Here is a 23,937-nt window from a genome sequence, read left to right on the forward strand (position 1 = left end):
AGGCGGATGGGAGGCCTCCCATAAAGACTTGTAGAGCCGTGGTCTATCCATTGTGCCCAGCATCAAAGCACTGTTACTCTCTGCTGGCCAACTGTGGAGAAATCTATTGTGAGAGCTCCCAGAAGGCCGCTCCAGGTGTGTACTGATTCTGAATGACTATGCCCTTCTTGTTCACCATGTCAGGCTGTTACCACCCATCTTAAAAGTTTAAGATTCTTCTCACTGGTTGTATTGCATCTACATACCAACTGCGGTCATGTTAAATGGTACCCTTTGCATTCTGAGGCATGGCATCCCTTTGCTTTGGATAAGCAGCTGTCTTTCAAAGACAGCTCTGTTTTGTTTTTTTCATACTTTAAGATTATTTTTAGCTGTTATAAAATGAGGATGAGACTTATTTAAACTTTTAGTATTTCCCCAGAAAAGGAGCCCTAGTGGCAGAGTGATTACCCATTGGGTTGCCAAGTGTAAAGTCAGCAGTTCGAAACCACCAGCCGCTCTGTGGGAGAAAGATGGGTCTTTCTTACTCCCTGAGGAGGGAACCCACGGGACCAGTTCTACCCTGCCCTGTAGGGTCACTCATGAGTCAGGCATCGACTCGTGCCAGTGAGAGTTGAGAAGAGATGCTGACCTGCTCACAAAATTGTCTTTAGACCAAACTGAGCAAGTGATGGCCAAGCCCCGTTTGTCAGAGAATAGTTTGTATTTTTCTTGCCGAAATCTGGTCTCTGGGAGTAATCTTCTCTGAGCAGATCAGATGTCAGAGTGTGGGTTTATTGGGGGGGCGGGTTCCCCCTGTTTTTCAGCTCAAAGGGGACCCCAGAGGTAGTTTCCCTACCCTAACTCTGACCCTCGCCCCTCCCCGACCCTCCACTTGACAAATCAGGGCACGGAGTATAGAGAGGGTAATTCACTGTGAGGTGTGCCTTACTTACAGGTGTTTGCGTCTGTGCTGCTCTCGTGCACTGGATGTCACCTACTGCTTACTCTCGTTCAGCAGACTGAAATTGAAATGTACAGTTACACCTCTTAAGTTTTCCCCCAAATTAAATATCGTGGCTTCTATTAAAATCAGACCAAACTCATTACTGTCCAGGCACTTCCGACTCATAGGAGAACTGCCTCATAAGCTTCCTAAGGCTGTAATCTTCACAGAAGCAGGCTGCCACATTCTCTGAGGAGCAGCCGGGCCAGTGAGTTCAAAGTCTGATGGGTTCAAACCACCCACCTCTGGATAGTAGCCAGAGTGTTTTAACCACTGTGCTACCAGAGCCCCATTTAAAAACAAACCCCCAAACCTCCAGCTGTTTGAGTCAATTCCAACTCATATTGACCTGACAGGGTTTCTGAGATGATCAGTCTCTGGGAGGAGAGAGAGCTGCATCTTTCTCCTAAAGAGGAGTTGGCACGTTTGAACTAGCAGCCTTGTAGTTAGTAGCTCAGTACCTAGCCTACTGTGCTACCAGAACTCCTAAGGGCATGTGGCTTCCGGAACCCACTGCCCTCCAGTTGATTCTGACTCAGCCACCCAAATGGGGTGGGGGTGGGGGTAGCATTGCCCCATAGGGTTTCCAAGGCTATAAATCTTCCACGGAGTGGCTGTTGGGTTTGAACTACTGACACTGTGATTTGCAACTTAATGCTTTAAACCATGGTGCCACCCAGGCACCTTGTGATTATTATGCTGTGATCAGTTGCCCTGAGTCAGCTCCTGTTTGTTGAGACTCCGTATTCCGTAGAAGGAAGCCCTGCCTGGCCCGGCACCGTCTCACGGTTCTGTTTGAGCTCAGTGTGTTCATCCATCTTGCTAAGCGCCATCCTCTTTTTTTGCTGACCCTCTACTTTTATCAGACCTTTCGTCTTTCTCCCAGGACTGACCCCTTCTGATAAGGTGTCCAAAGTCCAGGCATGGAAGTTTGCCATTCTCCCTTCCAAGGAGCACTTTGATTATATGTCTTCCAAGACAGATGTCTTCCTTCTGCTGGCACTCTGTAGTACATTCCATATCCCCCACCAATAATGCCATCGTTCAGATGCACCTGTTCCTCTGTAGTCTTCTGTATTCATTCTTTATCCAGCTCTCAGGAGCATATGAAGTGATTAAAAATACTATGGCACCTTCCTCCTCAAAGTGACATCTTTGCAATGTAGCAGGTCTTCCCAGTGCACGGCTGATTTCCTGGCTTTCTGCTCCTGTAAAGATTTATAGTTTAAAAAAAAAACAAACCTCAAAATGACCGTTGCACTCTGTCTTACAGGGTCACTGAATCAAGATTGACTTGATGGCAGTGAGTTTGACTTGGTATTTTTTTAAAAAAGAAAAACACCTCGCTGCCATCAAATCGATTCTGACTCATCGTGACCCTCCAGGACAGAGCACAACTGCCCCGGCAGGTTTCACAGCGCTGGAAATCTGCATAGATTTCCAGAAAAGCCTCATCTTTCTCCTGTGGAGAGCCTGTTGGTTTTGAGCCACTGACTTTGTGGTTAGCCGCCCAACATGTAACTTTTCCACCACCAGAGCTCCTTTGGTTTGGTGTGTTGCCTCTTAGATGGCAGGCACTGTTTTAAGTGCTTTGTAGTTAAGAACTCACTTAATCCTCACAACAACTTTATGAACCAAATATGCTTACTGTTTGTATCCCCATTCAAAATAATGACAACATAAACCCAAAAGTAAGTGTGTGTGTGTGTGTGTTTAAAAATGAGTGCTTGCAGGAAGCCATGCTAAGTAGTCTTAAGAAGTGTCAAGAAGTACACCATTATAAGGAACCATGTGGTGTAGTGGTTAGGTGCTGGGCCGCTAACGGGAAGATCGGCAGTCCACACCTCCCAGGAGCTCTTCAGGAAAGAAAGACGTATGCTGCCATGAAGACTATCCCAGGAAAACCCTATGGAACAATTCCACTCTGCCCTACATCAAAGGCCCCCAGTCAGACCTGCCTGGATGGCGCCCAACGGTTGAGTAGAAAAGCGTGAAAGTTAAATTACAGTGAAAGAAACAGCTCACCAAATGATTGGCAGAGACCCTCCCCACAACCACTCCAACTCATGGCTACCTTACAGGACAGAGTGGAACTTTACCCTGTGTGCCTTCAGGACTTTAAATCACCACAGGAACACTCAGCCTCATCGTTCTCCCTCAGAGTTTCTGGTGGGTTCAAACCACCGACCTTGTTAGCAGCTCAGAGCATACCCCTTAAGTCATCATTCTCATTGCCGGCAAGTTAATGCCAACTCGGCAACCCTGTAAGACAGGGTAGAACTGGCCATGTGGGGTTCAGGGACCGTGTGCGTCATCTTTCTCACTAGGAGCAGCTGGTGGTTTCAAACTGCCTACCTTGTGGTTAGCAGACCAATATGTAACCACTATGCCACCAGGGCTTCCAAACTCACTGCCATTGAGTCAGTGCAGACTCATAGTGACGCCCTGTGGGTTTCCAAGTCTATAGCGTTGACGGGAATAGAAAGCCCAGTCTTTCTCCCTCGGAGCTGCTGGTGTTTAGAACTGCCAACCGTGCAGATCACAGTCTGTCACGTAACCACTGCACCATCAGGACCATGCATTTAGAGGAATGAGAAAGGATTATGTGCTGAGATCTCCTTGGAAACCTGAAATAATACCCACACCTTCCACCATCACCGTGACTTCTCCGACCCAGAGAATAGCAGAGGAATGCTGGAGGGAGAAGCAATGTGCCCAGGCCCTCACCCCTGTCCCGTTGGGCCTCGCTTCCTCTTCCTATTAATTTCTTCTGACCAGGAATATGCTGCTCTTTAAAAATATGGCCTGGGTCTGAGCACAAATCAAAGTTCCTTTGCTGCCTTCTCAGAATTGACTCAAAGGCACTGTCTTTTCGTGTAATGCATTTCTCTATAGGATATCTTTCCAATGACACGTTCTCTCCAGGCCAGAAAAACCAGAGGCTGGGGGGAGTGGGGGGGAGACAGGACACAATGTTTACAGAAGTGAGGGTTACTGATGCTAGTTCTACAGAGTGCACCTGTTTGAAGGGCTCACCTGTTGAAATTTTACATGGCTCTAACTTGCAGCTCATGCTGTGTCTCCTCCCTTTTGAAGGAAGACTTTCAGCCACACAGGTGGCTGCCCATTCCTGAGTAGACAGTGGTTCCCCTTCCTTGCCCATAGTTTTAGGAAGGCCTGTGTGTTCACCATAGCCTTTTTGACCCCATGGTTGGCTACAGATGGAGTGTGATACAGTGGCTAAAGAATTTGCAGGAGCTGATACCAAGGGCTCAAACAGGAAAAAAAAAAATTGAAAATAATGATGGCAATTTTTGTACAAATGTGCTTGATACAATTGATGCATGGATTGTTATAAGAGCTGTAAGAGCACCCAATAAAGTGATTTATTAAAATAAAGCAGCTTGATATCAACCTCACCTTTGAAACATTAAAAAAAAGAATTTGCATTGAAGAGCCACAGACCTAATTTCAAATCTCACTTCTGCCATCTACTTGCTGTGTGACCTCGGGTAAGCTATTACACGTCAGTAAGCCTCTGTTTTGTCATTATAGAGTGAGAATGATCATTGTGTGGTTTAGTGCAATATTGCCTTGTATCTTGAAAGCACTCAATGCGCTTTGGCTCTTACTAGATGCCTACTTGAATAACCCAAACCCATTCACAGCAACCCTGTCTAAGAGTTCTGAAACTATCCCCCCCCCCCATTGTATTCGTCTCTCTAATCTTTGTGATACGCTTCCATTTGTTGTGAAATGCTTAAGGGTCCACTTCAAATGCTCGCACCACTAAGAACATGGCCACCACTCCCTTTATTTAAACTCAAAATTACGCCTTTGGAGTCTTGTCTCTGTTCAGATCCCTGTTCAAAGAGTTACGGAAATCTTTACAGGTGCAGACAGCCTCCTTTCTCTCCCTTCCAGGGAGCAGCTCGGTGGACTGGAATCGCAGGCTTTGCTGTAGCAGTGAGGAAAGTGCGGAGGCCACATCTGAACTCCTCTGACTTGACAAAGGGCAAAGAGAATCTAACCTCACATCAGCGCCAGTTTCTGTGAGGCAGAGGTCAGGTTTGCAGGTATACTCCTCCCCTCCCAACCTCCTTTATTCTATTTTAACACCAACTGACCCTCCCACGGCACTTTACTTCTCTACTGGGTTAGATAGTTCATTGCAGTGGCCACACAGGACTCACAGGCAAGACAATATCCGTGATTACAGAGTTTATCAGTGAAGCTAACAGGTTACAAGCCAGGATTAGAAATGTTAAGGATACAGTTCTTATGTCCATAGCACCTCTTGTCCACCATTCCCGCAGGTACACCTCTCTCTGGTCTTTGGCCTCTTGATCAGCTAGCCACTTGACCTCTGCCCTAATAGGGCAAGTGTTACACAGCTCCATTAACACAGATAAATGCCCAGAGGGCACCCACTCCAAGCCAACCTCCAGTCCCTAGGTACTCAACTTTACTTGGTGTGTGGGCCAGGAAACAGCTCTGTCTCGTGGTTTCAACTGCTCCTGCCTCTGCTGCCATGGCCATTTCTCTGCACAGAAGTCTTGGGGGTGCTCCTCTTGTGGCTCTGCTTCCTGATGGCTCAGTGATTCTTCCCATTCCTGGTACCGAGGTGGTTCACTTGATACCCAGTAGAATGGCAAAATTGACCAATCTCCATGTTAAAGTTTCACACACCCTATTTGTGTGTTCCTACCCAATTGTTTGGTGAGCTTTACAGAGACAATAATCGAAGAGCCATACCAAATCATTTCACTTCCCCACCGCAGCCTACCATGTACCCACAGCACCACCAGAGCGCCTTGTGTGCTGTCATCTTAGGTGCTGTCAACTCAGCAGGTCACTTTGGACTCATCGTGACCCTGTGTCCAACAACAGGATGCTGCCCGGGCCTGTAGCAGTCTCACATTGCCGTTAGGCTTAACTGATTGTTGCAGTGGCTGTGGCAACCCGTCGCCATGAGGGTCATCCTCTTTTTTGTTGACCCTCTATCAAGCATGATGCCCTCTTCTAGCGACTGGTCCCTCCTGATCAGACGTTCAAAGTACGTGAGGCTTGACGTCTTCACTTCGAGGCATTCTGGCGGTACTTATTCCAGGAGAGGTTTATTCAGTGTTCTCTGCCATCACCAGGTTTCAGATGTCTCGAGTATTGTCCATGTTAAATTTTTCTTGTTGAAATGCAGTCGGTGTATTTCTGTAACCTTTGAACAGTCGTTCTTACAAACTTCAGAAGGTGGTGGTTTACGATTATGACAAATAAGCTCAAAATGGTTCTCAAAAAAACTCACTGCCGTTGAGTTGTTGCCGACTCACAGCGACCTCATAGGGCAGGGCAGAACTGTCCCTGTGAGTTTCTGAAACTAACTCTTCACACAATTAGAAAGCCCCATCTTTTTTACCCTTCAGGAGATTGGTAGTTTTGAACTGCTGACCTTGCTGTTGGCAGTCCAATAGGTAACTTCTCTATCGCCAGATCATTGGGATTCTTTACATGGAACATTTCTAAACGGGTCAGAATCTATTTTAAAATTATTAGATGAACAGATGGAAGAGTTTGCCCACGGTCACTTTTGAAACTACAGTTCCCTCCACAGGAGCATTTCCCAACTGCATCTGCTTCCGGATGGTTCTTTTCTAACACTTGTTTTGGACAGCTACGTCCTCGCTCAGTGGTCCGTGTGTTTGCTAACAGCTGGCGTTGTGTCTTGCCCTCTGATATGGCTGCAGAAGACTGCGCGGGGCTAGAAGCCTCAGCTCAGCTGCTTTGTCGTTCACTTGTGTTTGCATCATTCCCCATAATTGTGATTTCTCCTCGCTGATCTGATAAGGCACTCGTGTCTTTCGGCAAGGTGACATTAAGCAAGCTGGGTAAAGTAATCCATTATTTCCCATAACTGGATGCAGGACAGGACCTAAAAGCCCATGGTGAGTCCTGTCAACGGCTCTGAGAGGGGAGCCTTCTCTCAGTACCCATCACCTGCCCTATGCGATGTGACAGGTCAACACTTAGACCCAGTATGGGAGGGTGCTGCTGCTTATGTGTACATTGAATATAGCTTGATTTCTCTCTCACTTCTACAATAGAAACATCCTGGTATTTTCCTCCTGCATGTCCAGAGCTGCTTCTTGTGTTGGAGACCACAGCACTAGCCTTAGGAAGGCTCCCATAAGAAGCATTAAAATAGCAAGGTGGTGCATCAGCCACCCCTGGACCTTGACGTTTGCCTTGCATGCTGACTCCAGAGTTAGCCCCCTGGTCCTGAGCGTGTTACATAAGTATGCAAAGGCTCAGTTAGATTTTCTGTAGAATCACCTAACTGCTGGGGTTGTGAGGATGAAAAATAAAACTATACACTTACTCTTTTAAGCCTGGTGCCTGGCACACTGCTGTGTACTGTAAATGCTTCCAACCAGCTGTGTTCCTGGAGATGTGATATGTTTCACTCTAAACAAACACTCCATGGATGGAATTCACCTGTTAGAGGTTCCTATTTGCAAACCTTAATACTGTATATACTCGAGTATAAGCCAACCCGAATATCAGCTGAGGCGCCCAACTTTATCACAAAAAATGGCATTAAAAATGTACTGAGGGTTGGAAAGGGAGAACCGATTACAAGGATCTACATATAACCTCCCTGGGGGACGGACAGCAGAAAAGTGGGTGAAGGGAGACGTCGGACAGTGTAAGATATGACAAAATAATAATTTGTAAATTATCAAGGGCTCATGAGGGGGAAGTGGGGAGGGAGTGGAAAAAATGAGCTGATGCCAGGGGCTTGGGTGGAGAGCGGATGTTTTGAGAATGATGAAGGCAATGAATGTACAAATGTGCTTTATACAATCGATGCATGTATGAATTATGATAAGAGTTGGATGAGCTCCTAATAAAACAATTAAAAAGAAAAAATGTGCTGAAAAATATGCCATATATATATGGTATATTTAAAGTGACCATGACCATGGCCCAGCTAACTGCCAGTTTTCTTTTTCTTCACCTCCTGCAAAGTGTTAGCGACACCGCTCCTTTATAGAGCCGGACTAATAACATTGTTTTCATACTTCAGGTATAGGCCAGAAACCAACCTCGCCCCTACATCTCCTAGGACAGAAAGAACAACAGAGACCCTCATTTGGATCGAGTCTGAATGATGACTGCTGAATCCAGGGAAGCTACGGGTCTGTCGCCTCAGGCTGCTCAGGAGAAGGATGGTATTGTGATCGTGAAGGTGGAAGAGGAAGATGAGGAAGACCACGTGTGGGGGCAGGATTCCAGCTTGCAGGAGACAGCTCCCCCAGACCCAGAGATGTTCCGCCAACGTTTCCGGCACTTCTGTTACCAGAACACTTTTGGGCCTCGAGAGGCCTTGAGCCGACTTAAGGAGCTGTGTCATCAGTGGCTACGCCCAGAAGTAAACACCAAGGAGCAGATCCTGGAGCTGCTGGTGCTGGAGCAGTTCCTGTCCATCCTGCCCAAGGAGCTCCAAGTCTGGCTGCAGGAATACCGGCCAGACAGTGGGGAGGAGGCGGTGACCCTGCTGGAGGACCTGGAGCTTGATCTATCGGGACAGCAGGTAAGAAGAGGTGAAACCTACTTTGTGGGAGCAGGCTGGAGCACGGAAACAGGGGCTGATGTCGGTCAGGAGCCCCGTGCCCCGGGCAAAGGAAAGCAGGTTCTGGCCTCGGCTGCCCTCCAGCATCCACTGGCCGATTTAGGTACATGCGAATATTTTCATTCCTGTTTTGAACTCAAAAGCTCACGTGCTGCTCCTCAGGTCCCGGGTCAAGTTCATGGACCTGAGATGCTGGCAAGGGGGGTGGTCCCTATGGATCCAGTACAGGAATCCTCCAGCTTTGAGCTTCATCCCGAGGCCACCCAATCACATGTCAAGCCTTCATCTCGGAAACCCCGCCTCTTGCAGTCACGGGGTAAGGAGCCAGATTTCGTGGATGTTGGGGGTCGGGGGTGGGACTGGTAGTAACTGCATTGATTCAGTGATTAGACTATTCAGGTGGCATTGTCCTCTCACTGAGTGCCTAAGAGGGAAAAGCATGACTGTTATTATTCCTAAATAGTCTTAATACTAGAGGACTTAAAACATAGACCAATCTCAAAAGTTAAATTAGGTTACTGAAGAGTGAACTATAGGAGCCCTGGTAGCATCGTAGATTCCGTGTTGAGCTGCTAACTGCAAGTTGCGCGGTTTGATTCCACCAGCCACTCTGAGGGAGAAAAATCAGGCTTTCTACTCCTGTAAAAAGTTATAGTCTCAGAAACTCAAAGGGTCAGTTCTACTCTGTCCTGTGAGGTCACTGGCAGTCAGAATCAATTCAGTGGCAGCGAGAAAGAGGGAACTGAAACTGAAATATGTTTAATGGCCTTGGTTAGAACTCCCGTTATTGGTTGATTGATTGAATGATTGATTTTAATTGTTAGCATTCTGGATACCTAGCAGGTTTTTAACGGGAAAGTGGTGAGAAGACATACTCTTCCCAGCCTGGGTTTTGAATCGTTCTAATCTGATATATATTTTCAGGAAAAAGATCATAAATCTTCAAAATTCATTTTAAAATATAAAGAGAGTCTAGAAGATGGAACAGTGAGAAAAGATGCAAAAACTTTTTTTCTCTTCTTTTCTTTTTTCTTTTTTATTTGCTCTTGGTTGAGGGAAATGGCAAAAAATAAAATCTGTTCAAGGTCCTATAAATAAGAATTAGTTTGTGTTTTTTCCGTTGAGAAAATTTCATACCAAAGGTAGGAAGGTAGGGTCATAGAATGGCAGTAAAACAACTGAGTGATAAAAGTAGAATGAGGCAAGGAGAGTTGGTAGAAAGCACATTCCTTAAGCACAGTGTGTACTAGTGATGTGGAATCAGGATGGAAATAATCGGTAGCTGGCCGAGCTTGAGGAAACACTGGCTTCTCCGTATTTCTGAGAATAGCAGCAGGCGTGTGTGGGAGAAATCCCTGTAAAGCAATGCAGTGACTCCATCACTGTTACTGCTCTTCTCGGGTGCCCACGGCTTTTCCACATTTCATAAGCAAAAGTCAAATTAGGAAACTAGAGGGGGCCATATGCAAGCGCTGGATTCAAGCATTGGAGGCAGGGAGCGATGTTTTAGAAGCCCTGACTTGCCGCTCCGTAAGCAGTTCTTAGTGAATGGAGGTGTATACATTTTTATCCTCTGTCCTACTCAGCCTCAAAAGTGTTTCCTAACTCACAGGTCGGCGTGCTAGACGCCTGGTCTTTGTGCACACTTTGCTCTTGCCTCCCTTTATGATTGTGTAGTTTAAAATAGTTACAGGGGCTAGTGATTCCATTTCAGATTTATTTCTCTTATATCCTCATGGTCCGTAACCTCATCTCTCGACCCATATCATTTCCAAATCGAATATTGGTTGCATGGGTGGTGGATTTTAATATAACAATTTCAATATTTGTCTCCTTGAATGTTCAGTTAATGTGATCATATATTAGAGGTATCTTTATTGTATTTATTATAAGTGTCACTTTATTATAAGTGTGACTCCCTACTTTTACACACTGGTAAACATCTGTCTTGTCAGCATTTCCTTCTGTGTCTGCATTTAATTCAAAAGCTGTCTATGTGGCCAAATAAGGGAGAAAGTAGAGGGATGAAAAATAGTAAAACATCCCCTGAGGTAAGAAGAGCCCTTTCCTTCCTTTCAAGGTTTTTAAAGCTGTGTTGCATTTGACATAACTCTGGACATAAGTGGGATTCTAATGTCCTGATACTCTTTTTTTCAACTAGAGGAAAATTAAGAGCCAGATTGAGATGGGAGCTGATTATCTACTTCTGTAGCAGAGAAAAGAGCCTGAGGTCTAGTGCTTCCTCTGCCACTCTTAGCTCTGTGGCCTTAGGCAGGTCTTCTATCCTTTCCAGGCCTCCCTTTCCTCTTTCAAATAAAGGGCTCAGACTAGGCAATATTAAGGACACTATTATTATTTTTAATCATTTTATTAGGGGCTCATACGACTCTTATCACAATCCATACATACATCAATTGTGTAAAGCATATTTGTACATTCATTGCCCTCATCATTCTCAAAACATTTGCTCTCCACTTAAGCCCCCGGCATTAGGTCCTCATTTTTTCCCCTCCCTCCTCGCTTCCCCCTCCCTCATGAGCCCTTGATAATTTATAAATTATTATTTTGTCATATCTTGCCCTGTCCGACGTCTCCCTTCACCCACTTTTAAGGACATTATTTTTTATGGTTCCGCATGACTCTTGTTTAAGATTACAAATCTATGGAAAACGGATCACATGTGTCATTTTTATAGTCTTTGGGGTTTTTTCTGTGCTTGAACACAGAGTGTGCTAGTGCAGGCGAGCTAGTGACCCCGGATTCTTCTTTGATGAGGGGCTTCAGAGCAGAACTGGTATTACTCACAGTTCCTTTCTCCTCCCCCAGCTCTCCCTGCCTCCCACGTACCTGCCCCTCATCTGGACAAGAGTCCCAGAGAGCAGGCAGTGGCATCGGCGCTGTTCACAGCAGATTCCCAGGTGAGCGGCAGCCCTTCACCTTCGTAAGCCCTTTGTGTCAGTCTCTCTCCCTGGGCTCTTTTTTCACCTCCACCCAAGACATTCACTCTTGTTGCCCCTCCCACATAGACGTTCCACCCACAAAGAAATCCCAAATCCTCCAGAACTTGCTAAGGTCTTATTTTCTTTCCCAACAGACAACGCTCCCAATGGAATTGCCCCTGAGCTTTGAGGAAACTAGTTGGTGGTGGTGATGGTGGTAGATGCCATCAAGTCAGTTGAAATTTACCGCCTGATCCTGCACCATCCTCACAACTATTCTTAGGTTTGAGCCCGTTGTTACCACCATCTCATCGTGGGCCTTCCTCCTTTTCTTGTCCCTCCAATTTACTAAACATGAGGTCCTTCTCCAGGGACTGGTCTCTCCTGATAACACGTCCAAGTACGTGAGACTTGCCACCCTTACCTTAAAGGAGCATTCTTCCAAGATAGATCCACTGTTTCTTTTGACAGTCCATGGTACTTTAAGTATTCTTCGCCAACACTATAGTTCAAATGCATCGATTTGCCCTCAGACTTCTGTTTCACTGTCAAACTCTCACATGCATATGATGCGATTGAAAATACCATGGCTTGGGCCGGGCACACCTTAGTTCTTAGAGTAACATCCTTGCTCTTCAACACTTTGAAGAGGTCTTGTGCAACAGATTTACCTAGTGCCATGCGTCTTTTGAGCTCTTGACTGCTGCTGCCATGCACATTGATTTTAAATACAGGCAACGTGAAATACTTGACAACTTCCAGCTTTTCTCCATTTGTCACGATGTTACCTGACTGTGGGGATCTTGTATTATTTCAGGCAATGGTGAAGATCGAGGACATGGCCGTGTCCCTCATCCTGGAGGAATGGGGATGTCAGAACCTGGCTCGGAGGAATCTCAATAGGGACACCAGGCAGGAGACGTGTGGGAGCATGCTGTCCCAGGGTAAGACTGATGCAGGATGATTGCCTGATAAGATTTCTTTGCCACGTTGTTAGTTGTGGAATTATTGATGTTCTCACTTGAGTGTAGACAAGAATCTAAAGGATTCTGATCCCCTTCATTTGGACCAAGTAGAGTGAGAACATTTGTGATCATTTTATCCCCAAAGCATGATACTGTGACTCCTTGATTTGAGGCCTTTTTTTTTTTTTTTAAGTTGTTGGTAGTTTTTGCTTCTTGAAAGGAGAATAGATGATCATGTTCTGAGTTCTCACCTCTTCAACCACTTGGTTCCCTGGGAAGATTTTGCCCAGTGGGTTACAAAGTAGACAAGCACGCATGCACGCACGCACGCACACGCACGCGCGCATGCACTTACAGGAGTAGGAGCCCTTTGGCGCTTCGGAAGATGCAGCAGTCTGCTTCTGTGAAGATCACAGCCGTGGGAACCTAATAGGAAAGTTCTGCTCTATCCTGTGGGGTCGCTGTGAGTCAGAATCCACTCAATGGGAAAGGGTTTTGTTTTTGTTTTCTGCCTAATGCTCCAACCAACTTTTTCACCCCCATCCCTGTTGCTTGATTGCTGTTAGCTCTGTCCAGCTCTTCCTGCAGAAAGGAACCATTTCCACTTGTTGAAGGTCCTCACAACTTGCCAGGCTCAGAGCTCTGTTTTGCCAGTTAACAACCTTACAGAACCGGAAGAGCACTCTCTTTATCTTTATTAACTCGACTCCTTTCTTTCTGCTCATGCTACCTACCACGTTCTTGGAAGGACCTGTCTGTTCTATGTTTTTTAAACTTCTAAATACCTGTGTTAGAAATATAACATGATTTTTAAACCATATGCATTACTTCAAATTAATTACAGGGTAACCATATCATAGAATTGTAACACTCCTCACCTCCACCACCTTGGTTTCTTAGTTTCTTTGTCCTTCCCTTACTTTTCCAGTCCGTCTCATTCCGCAGTATAGCTGCTTATTTCCACCCTCTGTCAGCCCCTCCGTTGTACCTGCCCTTCCCTTCCACAATGCCTGCCCTCTCCTTTTCCTGCCTCTTCTCCCTGTTGTCCCTTTTCCCTTCTGTTTATCATCAGTTAAGATTGTGAAGGCACTTTTCAGGCATGTAGACGCTTCCTGGAGAGCGATGTCCCTTGATGACCTATTCAAAAGAGAAAGATGCTGTTTGTGTTCTCTGTTTATTGTATCAGGTTGTGGAAACAAGTGTGAGACCGAGGAGTCATCCTCAAAGACTAAAACTGCCGAAGACTCAACAGCACATGGGGAAACAACGGGAAGAGCTCAGAGAATATTTGGAGAAAAACGTGAACAGCCAGGCAGAATAGTAGAAAGGCAACAGAGAAACTCTGAGGAGAAAACTGGAGGAGAGAAGAAAGATTCTGGACCAGCTGCAGTCAAAGGGAAAAAACCCACCACGGGAGAGAGAGGCCCTAGGGAGAAGGGTAAAGGATTGGGACGAAGCTTCAGTTTGAGCTCCAACTTTAATACCCCTGAAGAAACCCCAGCAGGAGCCAAGGCTCACAGATGTGATGAATGCGGCAAATGCTTCACAAGGAGCTCCAGCCTTATCCGCCACAAAATCATCCACACCGGAGAAAAGCCCTATGAGTGCAGCGAGTGTGGGAAAGCCTTCAGCCTCAACTCAAACCTCGTCCTCCACCAGAGGATCCACACAGGAGAGAAGCCTCACGAATGTACCGAGTGCGGCAAAGCCTTCAGTCACAGCTCAAACCTCATTCTACATCAGAGGATCCACTCCGGAGAGAAGCCCTATGAATGCAATGAGTGTGGGAAGGCCTTCAGCCAGAGCTCAGACCTTACAAAGCATCAGAGGATACACACGGGGGAGAAGCCCTATGAGTGTAGTGAATGTGGGAAAGCCTTCAACCGCAACTCGTACCTTATCTTACATCGGAGAATTCATACCAGAGAAAAACCTTACAAGTGCACTAAGTGTGGCAAGGCCTTCACCCGGAGCTCAACACTTACACTGCACCATAGAATTCACACACGAGAGAGAGCCTCTGATTACACCCCAGCTTCCCTAGATGCCTTCGGGGCATTCCTAAAAAGTTGTGTGTAAAGGGAGAATTTGTCCACAAGCCACTTTCCCCTTTTGTTTCTAAAATTATTTCAGAGATGTATGTATGCCTATGAAGGGAGGCGAAGAGCCTCAAATTAAAAACAACAAGAAAATTACACTTAAGGATCCTTATAGCTCCTGCAGGGAAAACCTTGTCCTTTGGGTAATCCCTTGTCAGACGGATAATCCACATGCTAGTTCCACCCGAGGTAAAAGCACGCACACAGGAAGACGGCAAACTTTTCCATAAGGTGGGTGCCTTTAAGGCTCTGAAGATGACACTGAGGTTAAGAAGCTACTCGCTACAAATAAACCCAGCTTGGCCAACATCTTTCTCATAAAAAGAGGGACCGTTTTTAAAAATGTCATTGGGATATGCTGCTCAAACTAGTTATAGATACAATGAGTTCTACGTCTGATCACTGGTAGCCTACCAAAGCTATAGAACTCTAGGACTGTACTGATCGGTATCAAACCAAAGGTTCCTGGCTCATCCTGAAAGGGGAGGTATGTGCACCAGTCTGCAGTTCCAAAGGACTGCCACAGAAGTAGATGGTTCTGTCCGGATGGCAGAGGTATAGTCTACTGAAATGGAAGCAAAAATTTAAAATAAAACAAAACAAATGTCCCTTCTTGGAATCCCTAAAGCAGTATCTCACTCCGAAATACTTTTTCTCCATACTTTAGCACTTGCTTGTATACTGTCTTCTAATCTTTGTTCCATGTGTGTGAGTTTTCAGCAACCCCAAACGAGATGCTTCAGTTGTCAAGGGATATGTTTCTGTCCCTCACAGCACTGTGCACGGTGCTGCGCACACCCAAGGCAATCCTATGACTGCCTTCGAACAGAGGTTCTGCATGTGTGACAGTCCTGTGAATCCTGGGTGCTTCACACACAGGAGCTACCTGGCCCAGCTTTTGAAGAGGACCGTTAGTATCATGGGGTACGATGTAGGGTCTAATGCCAAATTTGTCCGAAATCATGAGGAAAGGTGCTTGTTAGCTGCCTGCATCAACGTCTACTTTTTTCCCCCCCATAAACTACTAAACATGCATTGGTGAGCAGATTACCATCTTAAAGAATACCAGGAAGGTGAAGGCCAGTTCTCTGCCATCTTCCTATGGCAAACATTCAAGCCAGAATTTGTGCTGGTCACCTGCGAACAGCATGATGGTTTGGGCACTTTCTACAACTGTGGTTCGTACAGTTGGGAAGGTCAGCTTTTTGTTGGTTTTCAGGGCTAGGAAAGTTTCCGGTAGCATTTTCCTGCACTTTTCTAGCAACTTTGCAACGGATTTGACATCGTTACCTGGCTAATCGTCACCCGGCTATTCCTGAAGTGTTTTCTTGCACTCCAAAGTTCACCAGTGTAACGAGGTGTCGGGGTTGCTTTATGGTCTTAGCTGCCAGTGACGTTTTTGTTTCTCATCCCTGAGGACAGGTGCGACTATAAAGCTCATCTTTAACTCTTCTTAAGAGGGGGATGCACTTGAAGCTAGTACTGGAGACTTCCGCATGCACACAGGTGGATTGTGGACGATGGAGGCACTCGTCAACCCTTGTATACAGGCAGATAGCTCTGCTCCTGCAGACAAGCAAATGATGATGGGAAGGCCTGGAGAAACTCAGGAACATAGACTTAATAGCAAACCTGAAGGCTAGCATGACCCCCAAACTGGAGGACCCACATGAAAGCTGAGGTTTTCCCCTCAAGTAACAGCTAAAATTTACTCATCGTTTGTTCACGGACCAACAACTAAAACTTCATGAGGCAACATGACTTCATGGGGAGCCAGCCTCAAGCTGCAGACCAGACTCAAGTTCTGCACAGTAGTAATTCTTGGGCCGCTCTTTTCCCATGAAGAGGTATCCAGACGCAGGGACTTGAATGGTAACCCCAGGCACTGATCAGAGCACTGGCTCCCCTCTGTTCTTCGGAAAAACGACCTTTCGAACTTTGGCCAGTCCCCACATTGGCCTTTTCTCTTTAGCCCCAGCTACTTGCTGACATCATAATTCACCCGTGCGCACACATACATATTTTTAATATAAGTAAAAGTGAACTATAGCCCATGCTCCCTCCCCCAGCACCCCCTGCGTTCAACTCACATTTTCCTGGGACATAATACTGACTTTGTGGGCTAGCCACTGGTGATGCTCCAGTTCGCCAGCAGCTCACACCCAGGTGAAGCTATTTGAAGATGTGTTTCTGAGAAAATCTCAGGCTACAACTGTTTAAAAACCACTTGCATGGCATTTATTTTCAAATGTCCAGTGCAAAGTGTAATTGGGTCATGGTCCAAAAGGCCCATAGCTTGGCCCAGTTCGTGCTCCGGATAATCAGTCCGAAATGTGAAGTGTGATCACAGTTTACTCTGTGGTTATTCATTGACCTGCCAGTTGACCTCATGGAAGTTTTCGGAAACTTTAAAAAAAAAAAAAAATCACATGTATATGTACATACCTTCCTTGCCAGAGAGAGAAGTGAAATGCTTCAAGTACGTACTTGTTTTTTGACTTCAGCCCGCCGGACAAGGCTAAAACCTGAAACAGACGAGGGCACCTTGACCTAGAAGGCACTTCTCACTTCATCCATAGGATAAAAGCAAAACAGCTACACGTGTGCAGCAAGATGGACTTTCCTGATCGGTGGAACCATCAAATGTTCATCAGCAAATTCATTCCAGAAAGGACCCTCTTCAGTGTGACAACTGTGGCCAAGCCTTTCGTCACTCTTCGCTCCTTCGCAGCAGAAAGCTTACATTGTAAATAGACTTTCTTCAGTGCCGTGCATGAAGAAGACTTCCACGTGCAGCGCTCAGTGCATTGGACACGCCGTTCCATCACCGCGTTTGAATCACGTCGCGAATCCCAGAAACCCTGCAGAGGGAGCTCAGCCTTGACAACTCCGGAGGACGCACAGAACAGAAAGCAGCAAATGCTGGGACATGCTCCAGAAATTGGGGAGCCTCTGTCTTCTGACAGCAAAGGCTAACGCTGGGTACTTGACCGTCCGACCAGCACGTCGCTGTGTTTTTGCCTCCAGCTTCCCTTGTCATTCTGTCAATTCCCCGTAGACGGGTGACGGACTTCGTTTTCATCTCTTTGACCGAACATCTCACTCTAAAAGATAAGCGTAGTGAAGAAATCGGTGTGCTTGTCGACAAAAGGGCAGTTCACCGAACTGAAGGGGCTGGGGGTGGGTGGGGTGGATGATAAAAAGCGTCATCATTTGATGTGTACCAAATCCAGAAAAGAGTAGAGAGTTCCTGAGAAACAGTTCATGTGAACATGTGCCGCTCCCTGAGAATTCTGTTTCCTCTCTCTTCCAAACCAGGAGTGCAAGGGGCTTATCCCCGAAACTGAGACTAGGAGATGTACTGGGAAGTCCAGTGAGACCACTTAGTTCGGCCAACCTGTCAGCTATAGCCCTGCTTCCCCTCCTGACGCAAATCTTCATTGCTCAGGAAATTAGGGATAGGCACACCCCCAAATTGGGCTTTTCCCCCCAGAAGGTAAGCACAGCTCTGTCCCCGTTCTTGGCCTTGCAGGAAGCAGTGTGGCTCGTTGCCTACCTGCTCCTACTCAGCCCAGCTTTGTGATGGTTAGGAGGAAGTCTGTGAGCGGACTCGCAGCTAGAGACACGTCATGTTTTTATTTCAGTCATCTATCTCACTGTCTAGTCATTCTAACTTGCCCATCCAATGCTAACTAAGTGTGGATTGGAGCATGTTAGTAGGTAGTAAGATAGGGTGCTGTGAATCAGAATTGACTTGAGGGAGGGAGTGTTAATACGGTGGCAGCAAGACTTAGCACAGGAGCCATATTTCCGTGGGTCCTCTGAGCGACGGCTCAGGGATGTTGATGGGTGCCTGGCACTCCCAGTCCAGGAAACCGCATGAAGGTCTGCACATTGTTAACATGAAATCGCAAGTCAGAGAGAGGGAAATCCAGATACATCATTCCACAGAAATAGATTTTTTTTTTAATCTCCCTCATGGAAATTTGAATTTTAAAAGCTTTCTTAAAGTGTTTCATTTTTAGAATGGACACACTACATGGTAAATGCAGTTACTTACGATTGCTATTCAGGTTAAATTTTGGATTATATCCAAAAACGTTTCACATCGTAAAGCTCTGTCAAACAAACTTGAAGTTACCGGGAGGTAAGCCATCTCCAGTTCCGCAGGCCACACACACACTTGGGAAATGCTTTCCCCATGCCCTAATGCAGAATGTCTTCATTAGAACTGGGTCTCCCACTGCCTGGTTCTGTTTCATGTTGGCCACCACCAGTCTCGTTCTTTTCTCTGTGCTTGTGAAAGAGTGCACAGTGAGGGGTGCCCCTGAGCTCAGCTCCGTCTGCTGCCCCTTCAGTTATCATCCCTGCAGTTCTCTCCTCTGGCCCTCAGCCGCAGATCTCACTGGCCACTCCGCTTCCCGTGTCTCCCTTCACCAAGCACTCCTTCAGCTGTGAGGCTGAACCTTTGAAGAGCTAATGAGTCAGGGCTCTGGTGATTGGAAGGTAGTACTGGAACTTGGATTGCATTCCCGTTTCAGATTTGAATTTTATGTTCCTTTGATCCGGGGAAGGGACCCACAGCTGAAATAACCCCAAGCCACTTAGTTGCCCAACAAGGTTAGGTATGTTAGGAAGGGAAGGAGGGTGGTGACCCTATCATCCTGTTAAGAAAGAAGGCGAGAGGCCCCAGAAGATACATTCATGGGGTGGTTTGGGGATTAATGCTAACCTGCCTCCCCCTTCACCTCAAACCAGCTAACAGCATTCGGCTGCTATTAGATTGTTTACTCTGTTCTAGCAAAAACAAAGCAAGTTAGACTTAGAAGTGCTTCTGCTACTAGCAAGGATTCTAATTTGGTAGCAAATATCCAAGAAGAGGGTAAAGTGGGCAGAAGAGGATTGTGATTATACAGGAAAATCTTGTTATCAAAACGAGTTTAGGGGTAAAGAGTGGGATATGCAAGCAAAATCAGTAATAATATTTTAAGATGAACATATGTATTTTTATTAACTTTTCGTTAAATATAGATTATTATATTACCAGGTCAACATGATAAGCCTAAATCTATTGAGAGAGAGAAAGCTAACTCAGGCATTGTGTTGTTTATTGTAGACTGGGTAAGACAGCCTTTCTTGTTTTTTTCAGTTCCCAGTTTCTTAGCTTAGAAAAAAATTAGACCAAAAGGAATTTATCGTATACCTGCAGAATTAAATTATTGCTGTTAAAAACTAGATTTTTCATTTTAAGTAGTTTGAAGAGTCCAAATGCTTGGTATAGATGCTCAGTACATACATGATTTTTAACTTAAATTTGTTTGTTTAAAATCTTCGTGAATTTTGTAGAAGAATTTCTTTTAAGAGCTCCTGGGATCTTAGAGGGGACGTTTTGTGGTTTGAGTGGCTTAAATTGTTAACATTCAGCATTAATTTGAACCCTTGATTGGGATAAGTATGAGAAGTAGCCACAGAGTAAAATGTATACTCGGCGAACTGCCTGCAGTCTGCTTCAGGAGACCCCGGGGTCTGCCAAAGAAATGGTAGGGTCGTGCGGCTGGGAGGGGAAATTGTGGGGGTTTGTAATACTCTATGTTGTTTCTCTTCCGGGTCATGGTAAAACAATAAATTATCATCTCTAGGTGGCAATATTTACACATGTGCTTTGTCTTCCTTGGTTGCATGAACGTATGTATGCTGGGTAAAGAAAAAAGTTAAAATTTCAAAGTTAAAAAACCAGACTGCTCACAAATCAATTCCTTGTACAATGAACACGTTGTTTGAGCAATTTCCCTGTAAAACAGACTTGGACCTCCAGAGAGCTTCTTAGGAAAACAAAAACCCACCCCCTTGGATTCTGTGGGTAATGCAGTTTTTTTAATTAGGAAACCTTTTTTGTAATCTGACTTTTAATCAGTAGAAAACCATTTATGGTAGGTGCCTAAGGACTAATGCATCTTTGTAACATGATAAAGACCTTCAAACTTGTTTCGTTACTGCATAATGAATTGAAATATAGTGGGCAAGTGGTGAGTTTTTTGTTTGGTTGTTTACATTTTAAATAATTCAGCTTATGTAAAAACTAAAACATAAGGGCTAGGTGCCCTGAAGTTCCCTGCTTCACTTCTGTGAAGCTGTGCCGTGGTGCTGCCAGGTGAGCATCGTCCTAACCACAGATCAAGCACCAGCCCCACCTCCGGAGGAAGGTGCCATCTGCTCCCATAAAGATGTACAGCCTTGGAAGCTAGATGGGCTCACAGTAGGTTGGCACTGACTCTAAGGCAGTGGTGGGGGTGAGAGAAAGGGGTACTCTAGGAGAAAAATGAGGCTGGGTGTTTCTAAAGATTTGCAGCCTTGGAAACCATAGGAAGCAGTCCTACTTTACCCTGTAGAATCACTACGAGTCAGAATGGACTCCACAGTGGGTGTGGTTCTTGTTTGTATGATACAAACAGTGCTCAACTACTAATTGGAAGGTTGCCAGTTTGAATCCACCTGTAGGTGACCCAGAAGATACAGGTTGACACTCTGCTTCTCAAAGGAGACATCCTTGGAAACTGGAGCTCTGTTCTACTCTGTGATACATGGGTGGTCGTGAGTCTGAATCAGCTCAAGAGCAGTAGGTTGTAAGGGAGAGTAGCAGCATTTTAAGAAGTGATCTAAACAGATTTTGTTAGCTGTCATCAAGTGGGCCCCACCTCATGCCCAATGGAACACAATGCTGCCAGGTAAGTTGTGGATCGAACTTGTCCAGTGTTTGCGTTAGCCGGTTGGGGGATGGGTGACTGGTGGATAGGCAGACCTTTCTTCCTATTCCGCCTGGTTATGGAAGCGCCATTAAAACCTGCTCTTCATTGTAATACACAAGCTTCCTCTGACAGATGGGCAGTGGCTACAAATGAGGTGCCTTGGTCGGGAATCAAACCCAGGTCTGTCTCAGAAGGCCAGGGTTCTACTGAACCCCCTCGCCCAGGTGTCTTCAACAAAATCCTGGTTCAAGTGAACTTCACCCCATTCCATTTTAATGTACCCACCCCAAACACCTGTCCAAAGAACAGAACCTGAGGTAGCTGTGGGCTTTCATGCACAGTTTACTTCAGAAAATGATCCTAGAGAACAGGACTGGGACAAGATGGAAAACCCAGGAAATGTACCTACAATTAAAGTCCATTAAATGTACTCAAATGTTGGAAGAATAAGCATAAAGGTTATAAATCGAAGATAAGGTCTTAAAACTTCACAAGCAGCCATCTAAGAACTGTAGGCCGCTACTTGTCCCAAGAAGAGTGGAAAGGATCTAGGCCATAGAGCAGGTCATAGCAGGAACCACAGGCTTGTCTAGCTCCGAGACCAGAGGGTACCCAGCCGCCACCTGCTCTAACCAAGACCACAGGATGGAGTGGAGAAATGTGGATCAGACATCCTCCTCTGACCAGTCTACCGGATTGGTTAAAACTAGAGGGACCATCTGAGACGACTGAAAACACTTCCAACCATGAACTGAAACCCCAGATTGGCTCACAAAGTCGTAGCCCTCTGAAGTCCTTGTGAAAAGCACCTTGAATAAGTAGCACTGCACGTGTGCCAACACATGAGGAAGCAAGGAAGCAGTGAGACTGGATAAAAGGAAACGGAACGGGAAGTGCTCACCCACGTTAAGAATAATTGTCACTGAACAACGTAGGGAGAGACTTGGTTGAGAACAAAAACTGTAAACCTCCACCAAAAATAATAACATTTTTTTTTTAAAGTCGCAAGCCTCAGTCTTCACAACCCTGAGAAGAACTAAATGGGATTTTGCACAGGAGAAGGCTGGGCCAGATAGCGTCTGAGATTGTGCCTGTCTTCCAGGTTATTTCACAACCAAGGAAGAACCTACAACTAGAGGGGAAATGCCCTCCCTGATTAAGGAACAGACGAGCCACCTTCTCCAGATACGGCAGCAAAGCACCTCGCAGCTGGAGCAACACCCATCCCTTGGGAGAACTAACATTAAAGCAGAGCGGTCTCTGCTCTGTAGCCAAGAGTACAGATTTTTGAGAATTAAACATCCTTTCTATCAGCTAGCTTACGTATACCTGATTTAATGAATTTCCCCCAGCCCTTAAAAGGTTGTAAGAGCAGGTATTACCCGGGGGCTTCAAAACTCTCCAGAAAAAAAAATGTCATTAGCTTTTCATTCTAATTTCCCATGAACGTTTTCAGGCCTGTAGTAGTATCCCCTTAGCCAGGTTAAGTCGCATCTCCAAACACAAGTCTCAGTAGCAACAAAGCTCAGACTCTAGGCCTAGGATTCTCTTTTCCTGTGGTTTTCTACAGCAAGTGGCATTATAGCTTCCCAGCATGCTGCACGGACGGGTGTGTGCCTTTGGGTAGAAGAAAAGGTCATTTTCAGAGCTAAAATTGGCAGGAAGACTACCCAGCCACCCGTGTCCTGGGAGAAAAGAAGGTTTGCTCACCCTCTATCGGCCAGCGTTGGTGGGGCAACCCAAACAAGGGGCAGCGAGAATGATGGGAGATGACCCATGGCTTTGGACTTGCCAGCTTTCACAGCTGTGAGCCATTTCCTTGTAATACACACACACACACGTATGAAGGTAGTTAAAATATACCTACTAAATTATAGAAACCCTTATTAAAAATACAAAATGTGACGCTACTGTTTTTCAACATCCTCCGAGGTCTATACCTTTCTGAAGGTGGCGTTTCCATCTCTAACGCGTCCCCCAAAGATGTCTGCATCCTTCGATTTTCGCCACATCAAAATGGCAATGCTGGCACCCTCCAGGCGCTCAGGTTGTATTCCTTTGACATGTTCATTGAACTTTGAGAAGTCTGGTGAGGGTGAGATGAGAACTTTGGAGTGGATGGGTCAGCTTTCCCCACAAAATCCTCATAGAACAGCCTTTGCTGCCCTTGAAGAACGAGCAGGTGCATGGTCACCATGGGGTGGGGGGTGGGGATTCTTCAGCACCATCCCCTGGCTTTTTTCTCACCAGCCCTTTTCAGTTGCCCCAAAGCTTCGTCGTAAGCTCACATGGCCATCCTGTATCCTTTGAGAAACTCTTACCAAGATTACCCCCACTGACAGCGGCCCGATGCACAACCGACGGAAACAGCGTGGCCCTGTGCCATCTTCTCCACTGTTAAGTTTGCAGCCGCTGTGTCAATCCATCTGGTCGAGGGTCTTCCCTCTTTCCCGCTGCTCCTCGACTTTCCAGGCACGATGCCCTTCCCTAGGCCTGGCCTCATCTGATAACGTCCACAGAAAGGGGGACAAGTTGCTCCCTCTGTGCTCGAAGGAGCCCCCTGGCTGTACTACTTT

General features: G+C 46.0%; 1 protein-coding gene across 2 annotated transcripts; it reads left to right on the top strand.

Annotated features, from left to right (window-relative positions):
• Positions 1–18: 18 nt before the first annotated feature.
• On the top strand, positions 19–20,263 carry ZKSCAN1 (zinc finger with KRAB and SCAN domains 1). Of its 2 annotated transcripts, XM_045283723.1 has the most exons (7): positions 19–135; positions 4,910–5,061; positions 8,067–8,573; positions 8,775–8,928; positions 11,439–11,530; positions 12,369–12,495; positions 13,703–20,263. In XM_045283723.1, exons 3-7 carry the CDS (start codon positions 8,148–8,150, stop codon positions 14,593–14,595), a joined length of 1,692 nt encoding a protein of 563 aa, XP_045139658.1. In that variant the 5' UTR covers positions 19–135; positions 4,910–5,061; positions 8,067–8,147; the 3' UTR covers positions 14,596–20,263. The 2 variants fall into 2 exon arrangements, with proteins under 2 accessions (XP_045139658.1, XP_004705638.1); XM_004705581.2 differs by lacking the exon at positions 4,910–5,061.
• The last annotated feature ends 3,674 nt before the right edge of the window (positions 20,264–23,937 follow it).

This window comes from Echinops telfairi, unplaced genomic scaffold (genome assembly GCF_000313985.2).
Source record: "Echinops telfairi isolate 266 unplaced genomic scaffold, ASM31398v2 ScPeMD7_5;HRSCAF=22, whole genome shotgun sequence".
NCBI classification, from domain to species: Eukaryota; Metazoa; Chordata; class Mammalia; order Afrosoricida; family Tenrecidae; genus Echinops; species Echinops telfairi.

What these genes read in the sequence shown, in the direction of transcription:
- ZKSCAN1 (XM_045283723.1), top strand. Translation starts at nt 8,148, where the DNA reads ATGATGACTGCTGAATCCAGGGAAGCTACGGGTCTGTCGCCTCAGGCT. An exon ending in TTGATCTATCGGGACAGCAG is followed by an intron (nt 8,574 to 8,774) that starts GTAAGAAGAGGT and finishes GCTGCTCCTCAG; the next exon opens with GTCCCGGGTCAAGTTCATGG. An exon ending in TGGGAGCATGCTGTCCCAGG is followed by an intron (nt 12,496 to 13,702) that starts GTAAGACTGATG and finishes TTATTGTATCAG; the next exon opens with GTTGTGGAAACAAGTGTGAG.